Below are 20,567 nucleotides of genomic sequence, written 5' to 3'. Positions count from 1 at the left end.
AAATGAGCAAGAATATATATGTAAATACCAAGGTGAACAAGGTAAACCCAGAAGGGTTCACTGAAATACATGCACAACTACACCACCTAGGAGGAAAGAGCCCTAGGAATTCTGTTTTAAATATTAACCTCTATGCAGCCACAGGTACTTTAACTTTAACACTTTAACAACACTTTAACAATACTTTAACAACACTTTATGGGTGCAATCACTTACAACTATAGACAAACATGTAGTTATGTAGCTAGTTAGCTAACTATATCAATAGTTAAAAATGTTACAAAATGTACTAGTAAATAGGCCACAAAGTTAATAGTTATCTGCTTTGTTTACTTTATTGAACGTAATAAAGTACAACGTAAATGAGATTATATGGTTTAATAACGTTTTTTTTTTTTTTCTTTCAATTCTTAAAAACCCAACTGACACTGGTAAAAAAAAAGAAGTTATACTTCAAAGGTGGTGGTGGATCATGTAGAGAAATGGGAAATGTGTTTTTCACTGCTAGACCTATAATTAAGAGCATTTTCTATACTGTGGCATTTTCTATACTGTAATTAAGAACATTTTCTATACTGTGGTTTCTGCAAGGTCCCAGACTCTTCTTGTAGGAGCTGATTGTGCAGCTGTGTGGTGGCCTCATGAAGGAGATGGAACTACCAAGGCTCAGGGGTACGTGCTGTTAATGCTAATTCTGTTTTTCCGAGCTATTTGTTAAATGTCCACTGTGTAATGCACTCAGTTTACACAGCAATGACTTTGAGATTAAGAGGACTGGTGAGATTTCTCTAAAACTCAAGGCCTTGTGTCAAACCTTTGATGTTGGTGCACTACATATAACTAATTCTTCATATCTCAAGGTCACAAGGTTGGTCATATTTTTTATGCGCATTTCCAAAATATTTCCAATATATTGCACATTCGGCATATGCTGGTGACATGGTGAGAAGGTGCTATGAAGTCTTTTATTGGCTGAATTTGTAAATGTCCCAGATTGTGATGCCCGCCCCCCCCTCCGCCCCCATCCTTGAGTCATACTGGGCATGCAAATAACAAATTCACAAGATCAAAGAAATAAGTAATGTTGTTAATGTTATACACAGCTGCAAATCTATGTGTTTCATTTTACTTACAAAAGGGAAAAACAGTTTATCTTAGATTTTGCTAAGAGTGCCTTGTCTCTTTCTATGTATTTGCAGGAACTATTACAAACCACAAACCTGGACTCTTTACCAGTGAGCACATCCATCTCAGACTATACTAAATAAACTGAGATGATTTCTTTAGTAGCTGGAATTTGTTTTGTCTGGTACTTCGTCTTTTTCTCTGTGATTGCAGGAAATGATAAACGGCAGAATTGGACATCTGTCAGAGCACTCTGCAGCACTTACTCAGACACTGAGCTTGATTGTTGGTAGCTGAAATTAAGGAGAACATGCCACATGCTAGGCATCACCTAGTTAAAGGGTGCCTGCAAGCCAGAGGGCATCAAGTGTATTGGGAGAGGGTGAGGGCGTCTATGCACCGTGTGGACACTGTTGGCATTCTCTGCTGGTTGCACCTGCTAGGGTTTCTTGTCCCTTTTGCACATAGATACGAACCACAAGCTGATCAGGTAAGTGCAATGTAATGTATTAAAATGTGTTGTATGAATTTGTGTACTGTAATGGTACAATGCATACTCAGATGGTACAACAATCTTGTATACCTTGGTATACATTGTCATCTTTGGTGCTATTGACCTTTCAAGGAAGGTATTGTCATTCTAAGTTTCTACTAAAATTTATAAACCTAAATAACTTCAGACACATAGGAAAAGCATGAAGATGGGAACCATTTTGTTCAATATTATGCTAAATATTATGTTAAATATTATGTCATAAAAATATGTTTACCTTGCTGATATTTGCTGTTATACTGTGGTGTAAATTAACAGTGCAAATAAAAGATTTGCAAGTTTCTTTCCTAAAACTGCTGTAATACTCATTCAATAAAAGACAAAGTGTTATGCTGTACCCAGTACTTCCCTACATGGTAGGTAGACATAATGAACAGGGAAGCTGATTTTTTTGTGCAAGCTGAAATTTTTGTGCAAATGGGTTATCATAGTAAATTACATATTTGCTTTTTCTATAGATCACGTACCTGAGTGCAGCTGACAATTTATCCTCTACAGCCCTGGCCCTTTTCCAACAATCAGTTAACAAACTTAAATTTCCTCTAAGGTAACTGAGCTACCAAGGCCTTTGTTATTAGTAAAAATTCAGTTTATATCTGTATTATATATATATTCTCAGGGTAAAAGGTAAACATGGAGTTGAAAATGTTGCTATTACATGCTTTATGTTCTCTGTCCGGCGGACAGGAAGGTCCAGCTTCATCGATGAGGAAAGCGTGCACAATCAGGGGCAGGTTTATTAAACCTTTCACAGACACCCCCTCAAACAACAAGAGCTTTAAAAATGTTTTTGAGGTATTTTATAGCATTACCAAGCATTTGTATTATTCTAGAACAAAGGCTCTGTATATAACGGTTAAAGAACCATTCTGCCATCTTCTGTGTATGCAATAAAAATACTTGGCCAGACGCTAACATTTGAGCGACTGTCCACCTTTTATGCACATACTTCCTGTAAACAGCTATGCATTTTGTTACCATTTCCCAGTGTGAATTCTGTATATACATGAAATGTTAATATATATGTTGTATGTTATTTGTATTATATGTTAAATTGTATGTTAATTTAAAATGTATGAAACCGCCCCATTTATTGCTGTTGATTAATCCCTATTTGCAGAATAGAGAGACTGTGGAGAGATATGTGGTGTGCAATCACAAGCTATACTATGATCTGTAGCATTCACTGGAAGACCATGGTTTCCTTGATCTGTCAAACACCTTGCACATGTTCAGACCTATGTGTTCTTGTCCAGACTACATAGTCTCAATACATTCTGCAATGGGATAATCCCCCAATTAGAACAGAGGGAAACTTGGCACCTAATCGGCTCTGAGAGATGGGAAACATTCAGCATTCAGTGGAAGCACCTGAAAATGTTCTGAATTTTTTTTTTAATGAATTATTAATCTAATCAAAATTTCTATAAAATGCTTTGATGTTGTATGAGGAAAGCATCTATTAATCTCAAATTGTGGGCATACATTTTTCCATGCAAGCTGAGATGAAGAGATACTTTAACTTTACAGCATTTAGCTGACACTTTTATCCAAAATGACTTACAATTATGACTGAGTACAATTTGAGTAATTGAGGGTTAAGAGCCTTGCTCAGGGGCCCAACAATGGCAACTTGGCAGCAGTGGGGTTTGAACTGGCAACCTTCTGATTACTAGTCAAGTACCATAATCACTAAGACTTTAATGAGATGACTACAACCCATGCTGGCCAGCAATTGATTTGCCAACTGTATCACAATTTTTAATTCAGGAATTACACCTTACACATCTTAACCATTATAAATGTGGCATACCTGAAGACCCACACTATGGAGTCACTGTTCCTACAACAGGTCACCCATTGATCCCGGAAGAACTGGCAGCATTAGGGCAGCCATTGAGCCCCTGGGACCCTCCCAAACTTATGGTGCAGACATTTATCTGGCTACCATCCAATATGTCCAGAACATACTAGGACAAAACAAATATGGAAAAGTGCAGTAAAAAAATTGCATGAATTTAACAACAGCTCTTCATTTTTGTTCAAGGATGCTGCACATTGCCAGATTATTCTTTTCTTGACAGATAAAGTGGTACTTTAAGAACATTTTGACCAAACTACATTTTAAGAACATTTTAACAAATAGAACTGTTTTAAGAACATGTGAAATTGACAGTCCGTTTTTAACCAGAAAGACACACCAGTCCAAATCCAGTGTCAGCTGTGTTGATGTATGCTTGCAGCTCTTCCTTAAATGTAGAAAAGTTCTTTGTGGGCTGGAAGTGGGCTGGAAGACCTAGAGTCTCAATGCACATTGATGACTTTGGTAGGTGACAGTCAATCACTTCCAGTGTGACGGTAGTGGTTGGAGCTTCCCAACCCACCCAGAACTTTAGGCGTTCAGTCCTGGATGCTACAAAACATGTTATACATAACATGTTACATAACTATATGTAACATGTTACATAAATTATGCATCTCTCAGTCAGAACCAATACACTGTCCAACACATATTTCCCCACTCAAAAGCACTTGCAAAATTGCCAATTAATTATGTTCAATCATGTGTTTGTTCGAGCAGGAAGTCTCCAAACTGTTGGACAGTGGTCCACCAAGACCAGAGGTGTGAGAATTGAAGTGCAATTTTGTACCATTTTCAGTGTACTGGTGGAGGTACTTAGTAACACAGCTATTATCTTCAACAGAGCAGTCATCATCATCATCAGCATCATTATCATCTACTGTCACTGTAGGCCAGCTCAGAATGTTATATTTACAGACATACTAGACCATCCATCTAGAAAATTTAAGAAGTAGCTTTTGGTTTTCTGATTATCAGAGTAAATTTTACAGATGTGGTCAGCATCTGCATACCTCAGGAGTCACCACAGCACTTGACTCACAAGGAAAAATGACTGGAAGTACATCCGGTCGCTGACACATTAGTGGCCATAGCAGTGTCTCTTTCAGTCCTTTTCAAATCTGCTTGATTTGCTTCATGGTTTGTCTGATTATCTAGTGAGAAAACATGCTATTGTCATGATTATTCCCTCCCAGCTTCCATGTTCCATGTTTTCCCTGTCTTGTGTATTTTAGTTCCATTCCATAGTTTCGTTTTCTCTGCCCCTTGTTTGATTTTCCACACCTGTCCCGTGTTTCTAGAATTGTTAAGTTCATGTATTTAAACTGGGTCTTGGCTGTTCATTGTTTATTTGAATGTTTGAAAGGTTCATTGTGTTTGATGCGTTTATGTATTAGATTCATTGTGTTTGGTTTATTGTATTTGAGTGGTTGCGTTTATGTGTTTGGTGGATGTTTGAAAGCCCATCTATTTCAAAGCCTTCATTTGCTAGCCTGTTTTGTTATCCTAGCCTTCGTGTTTCCTATCTTATGTTATAGCCTGCTTCCCTTGTTTGCCTTCGAGTGTTTGTTTATCATGTATCCCCGTAATCTCTATGTTGGCTCTATGACCCGACTGCTATAATGACTCTGACCTTGGATTTGCCCTTAATAAATCAGCAGGGGTTTTTCACTCCCTGGCAGGCCAAAGTCCTGCAGATATTGTTTTCTCACTTAATACTTAGAATTTAACTCAAAGGCGTTTCTAATTGGCTGATGACCTGCATCAGATGTTAAGAGGTAGAATGCCAAACTGTCATTGACCATGAGCTGAATTTGACACCTTTATAATGGGGCACACATGCACACAGACTATACTGTACCAATAAAAAGAATAACAATTCTAAAATTTGTCCAGTTTGCATAATACACACTTTTCTCACGAAGATCAAGATCAGGACAGTCACAGATTTCAATAACTGTAGTTTCAGCTTTGCTTCCAGAAAGAATGTGAATAACAGCAGGGCAAAGGCTTTGCACCTCCATGCACAAAGCAGTGGCCAATCATTCTGCCCACCATCAGAAATGGATCACTCTCAATCAGGAATGCTGATGATGAAGGTACAAGATGGTCTGGCTCTCCAGCAAACAGCCTTGTATCACATGCATATCCTAGACAAAGAGAAGAAAAGGTACATATAGTTAGGGGCTCTGTGATCAGACACAACAGCTAACAAACTGTAGAGTAAATGTCTATGTGCCTAAAAGACAGCTCAAATTGGCAATGCTGAATATACCAATAATGCAGCTTTAATACAATCCTCATCACACTATAACTGACATGCCAAAGTTCAAATGAATTCCAAATTTCATCTTTTGCATAACTGGAAAATAAAAATCTGTTAACTCCTTCACCAATGGCAGGATTACCTAAAAAGTACAAAAGATTGCAAACATGCTTGATTACTAAAAATCTGACTGCATTTATCACATTTAAATAAAAAAATTAAAGCTATAAAGCACTGATAACCTTCAGGTCTACAGTGCAGAGGCCTCACCCATTCTATGCTGCCTGCTTTATAAAAACTGATCAGAGCCATTTCTTGATCCAACATGCTTCTGAGATCAACATCCAAATGCAGTGGTTTCCCTGATGCATGATTGTGGAGCACAGTTTCCCTGTACAAGCATGCTGCCCTGGCTATGTCTGGTATAGTCTTCCATTCTATAAAAGATTGCTGTAAAGGGATCTTAAGGAACCAGGTAAAAAGAGGTATTTTTATGAGAACCAGAAATTCTGATTTATAAACACAATCCAATTCGTGATGCTTCAAGTCAAGTCTGTGCTACTTATGTTTATTAGTGAAATTCATAGAAGATTACAGAAAACATGCTAAATACACTAGCTAACTAACCTTCTGCTTTCTCAGCGTTTTCAAAAAATAATGCAGAAGAATTAGCCGGCTCATTCTGCACAGGTATGATATGGGAAGCTGCACCAGATGGTCCCTCCCTTGTTTCAACAACCAATATACTAGACCACTCTTCTATGTCAGTGATGTCCAGCGACTGAGTTAATGGGCTGAAATACATATATAAATACAAACATATATACACAGCAGAGGCAAAACATTTGATCGTTCCTAGAACCGTAATGATTACCTTGTAACAGGATTACATGTCAAGTTCTGAGACTCTAAGCAAACAGTCAAAATGTAAATGGGCAGGCATGAGCTGAGTTACACTGGCGAAGGCCAAATCGGTAGGGGGTGTCAGATAGAATATCTGATTTGGCAGCACATGCAGCACCAACAGCACATTAAGCATCTGGTTATAATATTTTGGCACACTGGTGTACATACACGAGAACATACCTTACATTTAAAATATAGATTTACATTTAATAAATGCATTACTATACAAATGATACTATAAATGTACATTAAGGAAAAAATAGGTGAGTAGGTGAATGGATCGTGTATTGCAGACAAAAAGTACCTCTCCCCACATAAACTAGCATGCATCTCAATGCAGTCAAGTGTACTCAACTTGGCATATAGGCCACTTTTTCTTAGACATGTCACATGACACTTAAACAAGCAGTATCAATGGAAAATGGGAAATTAAACTTTAAAATTACTAAAATGTGCTTATATGTCACCAACATTCTATAAAGCAGCAGTTAAGCATTGATTGAAAAGAAGAAAAACAAAACCCCAAATAGAACATGATGCACATTATTTCACAAAACAAAATTTCACATTAAAACAATATAAATTTTTATATTGGACAGCCTTGATTTAGAATACTGTGCCTTGTGAAATCAATCCCTTGAACTTATTCTTAAATGTACTGGGTACTAACGCAGACTGGATTCCCAGTTTTATCACTGATATTCAGTAAAATCGAATTGTTTGTTTTGTAGCCAGCATTCAAAACGAGTGTAAGTTGTAACATCAGGGTCAATATCTTTCAATTGTTCCTACAACAAATACAAGAATACAATGTGTTTAGAAATCTGACATCATCTGAATTAACATTTAAGGTTCCAGCCTATAAAGACAATAAGACATCACTAGCCAACTCAGTTAGGATGTCATTATTTTACTTGGTCACCATCTTCAGAGGACTTGCTACAAGAGTGCACATGTAGAGCAAGAACTTGTAAGTGTAAAGTTTCACCAAAGTCCTTACACTGTATTTTACTGAACTCATAAGGAATCATAAGGAAGTGGCATGGTGTCTATTTCATCTTGAAGTGGAACAATAAAAATAGTGTATCTTCCATTGTTCGATACACTGTTAAGATGTTTTGTATTGTAGCCTTTAGACTCTGGTGGGATTACTGTCAGTTTTCTCTGCCCACTTCCTCCTTTGGCAATATTCAGAGGAAAGAAGAGATACTTACTGGGGGCTTGGACTTGGACATTTGTAAATCTGCAAGACTAATGAATCAAATTCAGCTAAAAACTAGCCTAGGCTATACAAGCAGTTTCACCTTCTAACGGCTATCTTACGTTAATTTTAAGTTATGGCAATGGTACTTTTTTTAGTAGATGTTAAAACAGGAATGAGCTATGAATCACAGGAAAGGTTAAAGTGCAGGCAAATCATGGACACTAGACAGACCAGCAAACATACAGAAACACAAACTCACCTGCCAGCCGCTAGATAGAAGGACGATGGCCTTTCGCTTTGACTCAGATTCGGCTGGAGTGCTTTGGAAAGTGTACCCACAGCAACACCTACTGTTCAGTAGCAATGCATTTGTACTAGGGCAGTGTGTATTTGTGAGAAAATCTTGACATAAACTGTGCCAAAAGTCACGTGATTCACAAATGGCATTTCTGGAACAGGTTGTATGTGTTTAAGAATCATGACACAGGAATATTTGCAAACCATGTTTTATTTCATTTCTATTTTTTTTTTTTTTGCATTTGTAAAACATATTATAGCTGTTTGTTAAGTGCAATGTATTAGAAATTATCTCTGCATTTATTTGAAAGTACATAAGTATTTGCAACAATCGTGTTTTGCATTTCTAAAGCACACCTTGTTTGTTAGATAGTTGTTTGCAAGTAGTATGATATTTACAGAACACGTTCTGTTTATTTGTGAAGTTTTGGCAGTAAATTAGCTCCATATTCTAAAAGCAACTCCATGGCATTATCACAAACAGTGTATACTCATCAGCCTGTAGTTTCAGTGTCAGGGGAATTTGCATCTCCCCACCACACACCAGGACTATCTCTAATAGTAACAGAAGAGTAATCCAATAGTAAACCGAATCACATTCCTATTCAATGATATAAGATTGTTATTGCACAATAAACCAAAACTCATAATTAATTAATAATGAATTCTTGCAAATGATAAATAAACAGAGGTAATGACAACGACTGAAAGCAGATAGTGAAATAATACAAAGGTAAAAACAAAGAATATACAGTATACAATACCCATTTACAATATTATAGTAATTTAAAGTCTGACATCTTTAATATATTAGAATATATTACAATAATTGGTATTTCAATTACTACATATTTCAATATGTATTTAAGTGCGAGACAGATAACCTAGCTATCTGGTGATCCACTGAAAATTTAGGCAGCTAGCCAGATAACAATGAAAATACACCGAATAGCATACACCGCAAAAACAAATACTCCGCTAACTAATAATGGCAACATAGTATGTAGCTAACATATAACATATAATTGTAATTAAATATAACTGTGTCCTATAAAAACACATAAAGTTATATTGTGAAATCATTTTAAATCAATTTGAATATCGGTCACGAGTTCAAATTAAATGATACACGATTGTGATTAGATAAAACACCTAACCATATATTCACTGCGCGAAAAGTGATGCCTATATATGTCTTTATTTTTTGCGATAGGCATGGGCATATTCTGTTAAATTATGTCAAATGTAGAAATAAATCTGGTTTCTAATATACCACTTTGAAAACGTTAATAATTTACAGATCATTTGGAAGCTAGTTACACTACAATAATTTTACTACTACTCCCACAATGCACAATAATACAACGTCAGCAACTTCTTAGGAAGTGTTTACAAAGCTGTACGAAATTAGCCAACTAGCTTGCTAAATTGAAGGAGCGTTACTTTATCCGGCTAGCTAAGATATTGAGATTGAAATATCTAATTCTTATAATCCTATCTGTGTGTATTTCACTGTAGTTTTTAACTAACGAATCGTGTATGTGTGGTCTTACTGTAGAGCTGGTTAATTGAGCTAACCGCTAGCTAGTTAGCTTTAAAGCTAATTTAGCACAACTTATTGCTAATGTGATGTGAACCGGTAGAACGCAGTCCGTTTAGCAGTTAACATTTTAGGATGTACACCTTGTTATCGGGTCTTTACAAATATATGTTCCAAAAGGACGAATACTGTATTTTAATTCTTGGGCTCGATAATGCGGGGAAAACGGTAAGTTTTTTTCCATACCGACTAACGCTAGCTATTTTTTTTAGCAAGCCAGCATGATATGCTAGCTGGCTAAATAAACAGACAGCAACTCTTTAATCTACTCAAGTGAATATACCTGTTACCAGGCTGAACATTGAAGATCCTAGATTATTTAGCTATCCTAATTTTCTTTGGGTTTTGCTTTAGACATTTTTGGAGCAAACAAAAACAAAATTCAGCAAGAACTACAAAGGAATGAGCCTTTCCAAAATCACAACCACCGTCGGTTTGAATAGTAAGGATTTCGATTTCTTTTTAGTGCCTAGCCATATGAACAACATGCCTATGACAACGTTTACCTCCCCGCACAGTTGGCACCATAGATGTGGGTAAAGCACGTCTGATGTTTTGGGATCTTGGAGGACAAGAAGAATTGCAGTCATTATGGGACAAAGTGAGTGTTCGTTTGATACCACTTTTATTGCTGCCAGTGAATAACCTCCTGGACATCTTTTTATTTAATAGAGGGCACATTAGTCTACGGGGCTAATTACTGCTACGTCTGCCACATTGTTTTACTATGACATAAGTATAGAATGTAAACTCCTATGCCTTTGATCATTAGAAAAAGGAACAACCTGTTCTGCCTCCTGGCCTTCTGTTCACTTTTTTTTTTTTTTTATATTATTAGCAACTTTTAATAAAGTGATTGTATCCTTGATGCTACTGAAGTTAACTCTTTGATCTACAAGCTTTTACTATGTTTCTCCTGCAGTACTATGCAGAATCTCATGGCGTTATCTATGTTATTGACTCTACGGATGAGGAGCGCTTGTCTGAGTCAAAGAATGCCTTTGGTGAGTTTTCAGTGCGAACTGTGAATTGAATAAAGGTGACAGGAATTTCTCACCATTGTTACATGGATAAATATTTTTAGATTTCTGAATTTCAGTTCATCATACAATCTGAAATTATTTTAGGGACATGAAATGAATGTTGCTCAGATATAGATAGGTGCATAACCTTACAAAATATGTAGTAATTAATGTAAAAGTATATTTAGTAAATTTATGATAATCACATGGGCTCTGACTTCTCTGTTTCCTCCTTAGAGAAAATGATTAGTAGTGAGGCTCTTGAAGGCGTTCCTCTCCTTGTGCTTGCAAATAAGCAAGATGTAGAGGTATGCATTCATTTTCAAAACAGTTTGTCTCATTATAGTTTCTTGTAGTTTCATTATAGTTTAGCTTAGGTATAGGTAGCTCAGTGGTTATGGTGGTTACTAATAATTAGAAGGTTACCAGTTCAAGCCCCACCACTGCCAAGTTGCCACTGTTGGGCCCCTGAGCAAGACCCGTAATCCTCAATTGCTCAGTCTCTGTTCACTCATAATTGTAATTCGCTTTGGATAAACACATCAGCTAAATGCTGTAAATGTGAATGTTGTGAACTTCAATGTCATTTACATTACATTTACAGCATTTAGCTGACACATTTAGCCAAAGTGACTTAAAATTATGAGTAAACACATTTTGAGCAATTGAGGCTCAGGGGCCCAGCATTGGCAACCTGGCAGTGATGGGGCTTGAACCTTATGATTACTACTCAAGTACCTTAACCACTGAGCTACCATGGCCTGTCAAATTAAAGGTAACTTTCTCATTCCATAAGGCTGTATTAAATAAATAGTCTGAGCTTTCCAAACAGCTCCATGTTGAAATGCCCTACTAGTTTCCCCTGCTCAAACTCTGAGCTAAACATATGTGTAATTATGAATAATAGACCTTTTTAAATACTTTGACCACAATTACTTTGACCACTTGGTCTTTAATATTATCAATAAACTATCATGTAAGAATTCTGTAAATGATTTTGGTGATCAGTAACTTTAATGCAATGCTTCTATCTATCTATCTGTATCTGTCTGTCTGTCTCTCTCTCTCTCTCTCTCTCTCTCTCTCTCTCTCTCTCTCTCTCTCTCTCTATATATATATATATATATATATATATATATATATATATATATATATATATATATATATATATATATATATATATATATATATATATATATATGAGGTTTTTCTTAATTTTATTTTTATTAGCTAGTCTGTCCATAACCAGGAGAGCCATATAAACATTAGCAGGATTGCTGTCAGATCAATGAAAGTGCATCTTCAGCAAATAGCTTTCCAACATCACAGCCACACTTCCCTGTTTTGACCATCTGTAATGACAGACTAGTTTTATCAACATATATTAGAATAATTATATAATAATAAGAGTCTAATTGTTACTTGTATGCCTCTTTCTTCTAGAATTGCCTGTCTGTCCCTGACATTAAGACAGCATTCAGTGATTGTGCTCCTAAAATCGGCAAACGAGACTGTCTGGTCCAGCCCTGTACCGCTCTGACTGGGTAAGCCTATCCTCACTGCTTTCTCACTTGTCTATTATTTAGTTGTGGCCATGGAAATAGAACTCCACACTTTCCAAAAAGGGAATAGAAAAAGTATGCTCGCTTTATATGATGTGGGTATAAAAGCAAATTGCAATTGCTTAATATAAAATTTGAAATGTTCTTTTATGAGTATATGTAGATGTCATAAATAATAGCATAGTTTAGTAATTACAGCAACTGTGCTGATTTTATCCTCATGTTCTAGGCAGGCAGTTTGTTTGTTATATTGAAATGGAAGTGTTTTAATGATAAAATCATGTGCCTTACAGTGGTAGTAAGAGTGTGTCATTTTTGTCTTGCCATTTTTTTTTCCTTAGTCAAGGGGTGAACGAAGGAATTGAGTGGATGGTGAAGTGTGTTGTCCGGAACATTCATCGTCCACCTCGACATAAAGACATTACATAGATCCCTGGTTCAAGAAGGGTGTGTGGGGATGCGTGTGTGGGGATGCGTGTGTGGGGATGCGTGTGTGGGGATGCGTGTGTGGGGATGCGTGTGTGGGGATGCGTGTGTGGGGATGCGTGTGTGGGGATGCGTGTGTGGGGATGCGTGTGGGGATGCGTGTGGGGATGTGTGTGTTGGTTTGCGAAACACATGGGTGTGAGAGATTTGATATAAATCAGTCCAGATTCAGGTGTATTTTATTGCAGTGCGTACATTTGCACCATCTTGTTCTTTGACTCTTTAACTCTTGAGCACAAGCCATACAAAAGTAGCCTGTGCTCAGTTCTTGTTTAATCTGTAGTTAACAAGAAGCAATTTGTTTAGTATGAAGCATGCCATGGTGCAGCCTCTCAGCTTGTCACAAATTTTGTTACCAGACCACTGAGATTTGATCTCTGTATTCAATAGTCTTCTTTAGAGGGAAATAACATTTTGTCTGCTCATTAACACTAAAACAAATATTTCTATACACTTTAATGAGTGGATATCACAATTAATTCTTGCTGTCTTGAAAAAAATGATGAGATAAGTGTTAACATAGCTATTTTTCTTCCTCTCAAGAACCTAGAGAACCTAGATCATATACTAACCTAAGTTGTATGGCAATGCAATTTCAACCCATTTAAGTGTATTATGTCTTTTATTTTGAATGCTAAAATATGTCTGTCTTTTTTTTTATTGTATTATTAAATGACCTATAGAAATTGTGTAATAAATAATCGTAGAAAACAAACAAGCCTTTGTCAGCTGTCTTCACTAACACAGGCCTGATTCTTTAGGAGCTCTCAAGGGATTTTAGTATCCAGGATAAGCTCTCTCTCACCCATTTATAAGATGTATTGATTTACCATCAGTTTAAAAGATGTGCCTGATACCAGTCCACCAGTGTGAATCAATATGTAACTAATTTCATAAATGTTATGAGGGTGTGGACATCTGTGGCTACACACAGTCCCATCTGATGTGTGTGGCCTTTGTTCTGTCTGCGCATAAGTTGTCCACCTCTCTGAACTGCCACTGCTTCTTTCTTGGTCTGTTGGTGTCCCAGGGGCGTGAGCCTGCATTTATTTTTCGCTCCCCACTTCCCTGTGTGCTGCCTCCCCCTGCATTCTCCTCTGACAGGCTCCATAAAAGCCTCCCATCCCCCTGAAACCTGTAGGGCCATGTGCTGCCGTCTTTGGCGCTTGCAACAGGAGAACCGCAGACACACCTACAGTTTCACCACAGAATTTATGCCTTACAAGCTGATAAATCAGTATTGCTCTGATGTGATGTATGTATTGTTGAATCAAATACTGCATGATGATTTTAGGTAATGTGAGATCCCTATGTAGATCCTATCAAGTGACGTTCAGCCTTTGAACATGGTGTATTGTGATTTTCACTGGAAATCATTTGAAATTTTAACCCTTTCATAGTCTGCAGGTATTTTACAAACATCTAGATCTTAGGATCAGGATATATCAATATATATGTTGTAAAGCTCTGCATTCCATAACTGTTTAGATTACTCTAGGTGGAATGGTAAAAATGGTTGACCTAGGGTAACATTTAGCATTTGACTTTATGTTCAACTGCATGGACGGAGCCCTCTTGCAGGCATCACTGTAACTGTGAGCTGATCATTACCTGAGGTAGAGGTGCCATTTTGTGTCCTGTCTTTAAAAATAATTATTTCCAAAATAATGAGCATAATTGAAAGATGTATTATGTCCGTATACTACAAGTATTTATAGGAACCTTAATTATGTCACTCATCGCAAAACAGTAATCATTCAATCCCAGAAATTTTTCAGATTATGAAACCCTCATCTTACTGGATCTGGAAATCACCATTTGAGTACCACAAAAGAAAGAATAATGTCCTACATATAGAAGCCATTGACATTTTTATTAAGTGTAAATAAAACAGCTACTACATTTTGTACAAGTTAACATTCCCATTCACCCTTTGTAACTGTTGTCATCTTTATGACGCACTCCTTAGATCTGACCTGATTTTTGTGTGTGTGTGGGGAGGGGGAGCTCGCTCGCATAAGCAGCAGATTTGCTCTTTGTTTCCTAGACAACAGGACTGCACTCTCCCATTTCAATCGTCTTCTCCCTGTCACCACTCACGCCTTCAATAAAATCCAATTGCATTGTCACACTAATTGCTTCCCTAGGTCTCCTACCACCTACTCTGCCTGTACCAACCCACCATCCCTCCTCCCTCCCTCTTTTTCTACCCCTTCGTCTGCCCTCCCTCCGCCTGTCATTCGCTTCCTCACCCCCTCTCCTCTATCCTCCTATAGCCAGTGAAGAACACCAGCTCGGCGCCACTCGCCTTCTAGTCACCTTTCCTTGTCAGGCTCTTTCCTCTTCACATTCTCTCTTTTCATTCTGCTGTCCTTCGTCTAACCACTTCAAGCTCCATCATGGCCAGCACCGTAGCAGGTAAGGCCCCAAATAATCTTTTTCTCCTGGGCAGGGCTTCAGCTGTGTCTAGCCTGCTACAAGCTCGGCTGATGCTTCTGGAAGGATGATGCATAACCACTGAACTTCCTGTTACCTACCAGTTTTTATTATAATAAGCACATGCTGTTTTGTTTTTATTTAGCTTCTCACTGTACCAGTAACCTGCTTAAATAGAATTTGGCAATATTGTTGTAATGTTATGCTAAAATGTAAAAGGAATATGGGGTCACAGATGAATTTTTAGCATATTGCAGGACTATTTCTCTGATTTGGCACGCAGTGCGAGTGTGTGTGTGTTGCATCTCCTAGTACGCTAGACAGCCAGCAGTGCTGACGCTCACCATTGCAGATTTCATGGTATTTAAAAAATGCAGTTTCAGTTCATGGGTAGCAGTGCGGTGTGATATATGTTTGCGCTGCAATTTTCTGGGACAGGACACGTCTGCCTCCTCCTGGGACCATGTGGAGAGATGTATGTGTATGCTCGAGTGTGCATTCAGGATTTCAGTATGGACAAAAAAGGTTTTCATAAATCACACATACACTCAGAATGTCAGTCCTTGAAAAATACAAAGAATACCACCCCCTCAGCTTGCTTTTAGGGAGAATCATCTCAGAGTTTATTCAGCAGCCTCTCCTCATAAAAATGAAAACTGATCCCTACTTTAGAGATTAAATCCTTGCATTTGACTTGTATAGCATCTTTTGTGATCTTATGTGCTACAGATTTGCAGACTTGAATAAATGTAATTCAAAACCTTAGGGAAGGTTTTACTGATGCAGTATAAGACTGTTCACTGAATAGCACCAGCAGGGATTCTGCATTGAAATATTCACTCTAAAGGAAGTCTTAACCTGTACCTGGAACATGCAGTCTTCATAGATTTTGCAATATATTTTACAATAGCTCTACATTTTCTGTGTGGTGATTATGGATTAACAATGCAGAGTAGAGTTGTAGGGCCTCAAATATATATATTATTATTTTTGCTTTCAGGTTTCAGACATAGTATGCAATTTGTTTATGCTGTTTGTCTTTATGTATTTATATTGCACATGGGGCTGGTAAGCTAAACAATCCATGTGAAAAGTGTTAAATATTATGTTGGGTACATTACTATTAGGCAAGAATAGGTCTTATTTTTGCAGTCTCAGCCATCCTGCAAAGTCACCCCTCCATTAGGTTTGGAGGGTGATAAATCACATGCACTGCTCCCAATTCTTTCTCCTTCACATTGCATGGCTCCTGGGAGTCACATTGCCCGTTAACTACAATACTAATAACATCCAAACATTTCCTTATTTTTATTTACTTATTATCATACAAATATGAAAAACAATATCCTATTTTTCATAAGAAAAAACCTAGTGTAACTTCAATCTTCCTTTCTGGAAAAAAACAAGGAAATGTCCTGGCTTAGATGTAATGATAGTGGTAAATGATGGAAGAAGTCACAAATCTTCAGTCATGAATTGCCTTTTTAAAAGGAGCCATCAGCTTGGAGCAGATCAGTAATGTATGTATAATGTAGGTCATGTGGGATCTGATTGGCAGCTTCTACTGTGCCATGTGATAATTAAGTGTTACAGTTCAATGACAGAAAATGCAATGTTGTATCATTGTATCATCAATGACATAATTCTTTGAGAATTTAGATTATAATAAAATAAGTTTAGTATTATTGCTTGGGAATCATATGCTTGAATTTTCAGCTTGAAAGCAGTGATTTGAAAACACCATTTATGCTACTGTAGGCAAAGCCACCCTTGTGTTTTGGTTGAGGCAAGATACATTTGAGTAGACAAGTGGGAGCTGAATGTAACTGAATAATAGATAAGATCATTGTCCTGTCCCCCTTCATTATCCAGACTCTCTCTCTCTCTCTCTCTCTCTCTCTCTCTCTCTCTCTCTCTCTCTCTCTCTCTCTCTGTCTCTCTCTCTCGCTCTCTCTCTCTCTCTCTCTCGCCCCCTCTCCCCTCTCTGTTTTTCTCTCTCACAAAAGAATCCCAGTTCTGCAGTCATCGAAGTTCGGACAGGGAGTGTCTGCTTGCGTCAGTTCAGTGTTTGATCACTAGATGTCGCAAGACAATCTTATGATTCAAATGAAAAGAGTTTTCAGGCTCCTTTGTGAAAAGTTTATCCCCTGTGATCGAAAAGCCTACCTCACGTCTCCCTTTTCCAGCATACTCTGAGAAGCTGAAGGAGATGTCGATGTTGTCTCTCATCTGTTCCTGTCTGTACCAGAAGCCTCATACCCAAACCCTTAGCCACTTTGAGGGTATGTTTCCCCTCATGTTTCTGTGCTGCTTAAAAAAGAAAATGGAGTGGTATAGGTTATAAAGAACTATACAAATTGAAAGTGAAAATAGCTCTAATTATAAGGTTGCATCTTATGGCAATTTCCTGACTATAGTTTGAAAAAAAAAAAAAAACACAAAAAATGTAAAATAAACTAGTATCTTCCAAAATGCAGTGGGGTATAAATTAATTTAGCCAAAAACAGTACAGTATAGTTCCTCTTCATAATTTCATTATGTTCCAGGATGGCCTTCAGGACATAAGAAGAATTAGATCTTCTAAACATACTGCAGCCATTTACCTTCATGATAAATGATTATCATGCACATATGTGTCAAATTGAACTGCGTAGTTGAAAAGTAACTGATGGCAATTATTTTCACACATGCCACTTCTTGTAAACTTGCATGCAGCATTCTAAATTTGTCACTTTTTTATTCCCCTCTTCTTCACCCTTCACCCTGCTCTTCCATGCCAGACATGGAGGTAAAGTCCCTGAATAATCGAAACTCTGGGCAGGCCTTTGAGGTCATTCTGAAGAGCCCCACTGACCTGTCTCCAGACCGGGCCCAAAGCCTGACTGTGGCAGCGTACAGGAAGGCGCCCTCACTGAGAGACCTGCAGAAGAAGCTGGATGCTGCTGAAGAAAGGAGAAGGGTGAGAGAACTGTTTCATGTCAGCTGCATATCAGATAAAATAAGAACCCTTTCAGACAGCTTAGGAGTATGTTTAGTTGTTGTAGCACTTCTTGGAGAGGTCACAGAAGTGTCCTTGGCAGTTTTCAAATAAAGATTAAAACGCTCGGTTCTTCACTGAGTCATTGAGCACTTAAAAAACAAACAAACAAAAAACTTTTTTGTCTTATTTCCGTTTTAACCAGGGCTTTAGACTGAAAATAGTGACAATATCGTGACAATAACCCCACTAATCTATACTGGCATGAGGATATGCATTTGATAGAGAACACAAAGCACTTCTGTAAATTCTGGTAAGTTCTCTCTCTTTCTCTCACAGTCTGTAACAGCCCTTGGCCTCGATGAACAAAACGCAGAGTCTTTCTAAAGGGTGCCTAGGTTTATTCCGCTTGTTAGACGTCAAATGCCGTTAGTTCTTTGATGAGCACTTGATGAGCATGACAAGCACTGTAAAGAGCGCCGTGAAAACTATAAGATGAAGAAGCAAAGGTAAAGAAAATACAATGATGCTATTAACTTCACCAGTTCAAATAAGTAACATGAACAGACTTGATGACATCAACTTAAATACCAGAAGATACTGTAAACGCCATAAACGGCATAAAAAACAGGTGGGTTTCGTGAGACAGTAATAATCGAACAGACAGAAAACTTCACTGATGCTACAAAATACACGAACACAACTCGGCATCAGTTTCTTACAGCAGTTCAGTATTTCATACCTCGCGCCCTGTGCCATGGGCTGCAGTATTTTTCAAAGCTCTGTGTAAGTTCTCCTTATGTTTACTGTTCAATCCTTTTGTAATCCATTGTTATGTGAATGCCAGCAGCATTTATTTACTTTGAGCTTGAATGTCCACTCTAATTAACATAAAGAAGAAGTTTTACGGAGACCAAAGAATGAAAACGAGGCTACTAACTTCCCCGTGCTGCTGGGGCAGCACATCTACTCTCAGTCTTAAAGGTGCGGTCACAAATAACTGTACACTGAGTGAATGGTCATTTACACTGTCTGTCTGTCGCTCTGTCTCTTTGTTTCTCTCTCTCTCATTGGCCACAGAGTCAGGAACAGCAGGTCCTGAAGCAGCTGGCTGAGAAGCGTGAGCATGAGAGGGAGGTCCTCAACAAGGCCCATGAAGTGAACAACAACTACAGCAAGATGGCTGAAGAGAAGCTCAATCATAAAATGGAAGTGAGCAAGGAGAATCGCACGGCCCGTCTCAGTGCTCTGAAGCAGCGTCTGAGGGAAAAAGTAAGTCGCTATTTTTCCCTTAGTTATTTATTAGTCTTCTGTCTTCTGCGCTATGAGCACTGCTAGGCAGTGTAGGGGTGCAGCCTACAAGTGCTGCAGTAGGAACACCATGAAAAACAATTAAACTGTTTATAACATGAATCAATGGATTAAATATTAATGGATGTGCTCTCTCTGTAGGAGCTGCACGCTGCAGAGGTACGCAGGAATAAAGAGGTGCAGTCAGAACTCTCTGGCTAAGAATACCCCCTCACTACTTCCAAGGCCTGCCTCCATACACCCCGTAGCCAATCATTTTTGGCTTTGGGAAAATCTCACTTTTTAAAGCCACTCTGTCTTAAGAAGTCATTCTCACTCATTGTATCAGTCTCAAGAAAACAAGATTCAAACAGCTATTACTGTAGTTCTACATGTCTTATCTTCATAAAAATTTCAACTTGACATTTACATTGACACTGTACTTTATACAACCCCTGCTTTTCAGTTAGCAAAGCAATATGAGCATTAACCATATACTGAAGATTATACAAAACAATAAAAATCAAGTATTATAGAGTCACACAACAACACTTCTGTCATTTCTGGTTCTTGTATGAAAGGATTAGGTTTGTAATATGTGTGTAAATGGAAAGAGCAGCTAATGAATGATGGCACTGGCACAATATATGTATTGGATGATAATGCTTAAAACCACTATAGCAATATCAGTTTAGTAATGGGATATAACATAGTTTGTTCCTTTAATTTACAGTTTCTAAGTTTAGCAGTTAATTTATTACCATAGTCTGCAATGCTCTTGTTTGCCTTACGGAATGTTACCTGTATATTAATGAAGCACAATTAAATGTGTTAAACTGCATGTGTACATTAGTTTTAAGGAATGAATCCACACCAGTTTAAATGAATAAAAACCAGACCTGTCCCAGACCTACAGTCAAAGATGTAATTGATATACACACTCTTTATCCACTATTTTAAACCAATCCTACTAGTAAAAATT

The 20,567-nt window shown here is 37.7% G+C and overlaps 2 protein-coding genes and 1 long non-coding RNA gene across 3 annotated transcripts; 2 read left to right on the top strand and 1 right to left on the bottom strand.

Annotated features, from left to right (window-relative positions):
- Positions 1-9,570: 9,570 nt before the first annotated feature.
- Positions 9,571-13,600, top strand: arfrp1 (ADP-ribosylation factor related protein 1). Its single transcript, XM_027000561.3, has 7 exons — positions 9,571-9,980; positions 10,167-10,254; positions 10,331-10,413; positions 10,735-10,816; positions 11,072-11,142; positions 12,278-12,378; positions 12,738-13,600. The coding sequence occupies exons 1-7, from the start codon at positions 9,888-9,890 to the stop codon at positions 12,823-12,825; spliced, it is 606 nt and encodes a 201-aa protein (XP_026856362.1). The 5' UTR covers positions 9,571-9,887; the 3' UTR covers positions 12,826-13,600.
- Positions 13,601-15,140: 1,540 nt separating this feature from the next.
- On the top strand, positions 15,141-20,494 carry stmn3 (stathmin-like 3). The gene is made up of 5 exons (XM_027000734.3): positions 15,141-15,300; positions 17,505-17,600; positions 18,099-18,277; positions 19,376-19,567; positions 19,748-20,494. The coding sequence occupies exons 1-5, from the start codon at positions 15,282-15,284 to the stop codon at positions 19,805-19,807; spliced, it is 546 nt and encodes a 181-aa protein (XP_026856535.2). The 5' UTR covers positions 15,141-15,281; the 3' UTR covers positions 19,808-20,494.
- LOC145658745 (uncharacterized) lies at positions 16,612-17,620 on the bottom strand. The gene is made up of 2 exons (XR_014124579.1): positions 17,485-17,620; positions 16,612-16,710 (listed from the first exon to the last, which is right to left on the bottom strand). It is a non-coding gene; the product is annotated as an uncharacterized LOC145658745 (long non-coding RNA).
- Positions 20,495-20,567: the final 73 nt, after the last annotated feature.

Source organism: Electrophorus electricus, chromosome 7 (genome assembly GCF_041902795.1).
Source record: "Electrophorus electricus isolate QZ-2024a chromosome 7, ASM4190279v1, whole genome shotgun sequence".
NCBI lineage: Eukaryota > Metazoa > Chordata > Actinopteri > Gymnotiformes > Gymnotidae > Electrophorus > Electrophorus electricus.
This window is presented reverse-complemented; position numbering and strand designations above follow the sequence as displayed.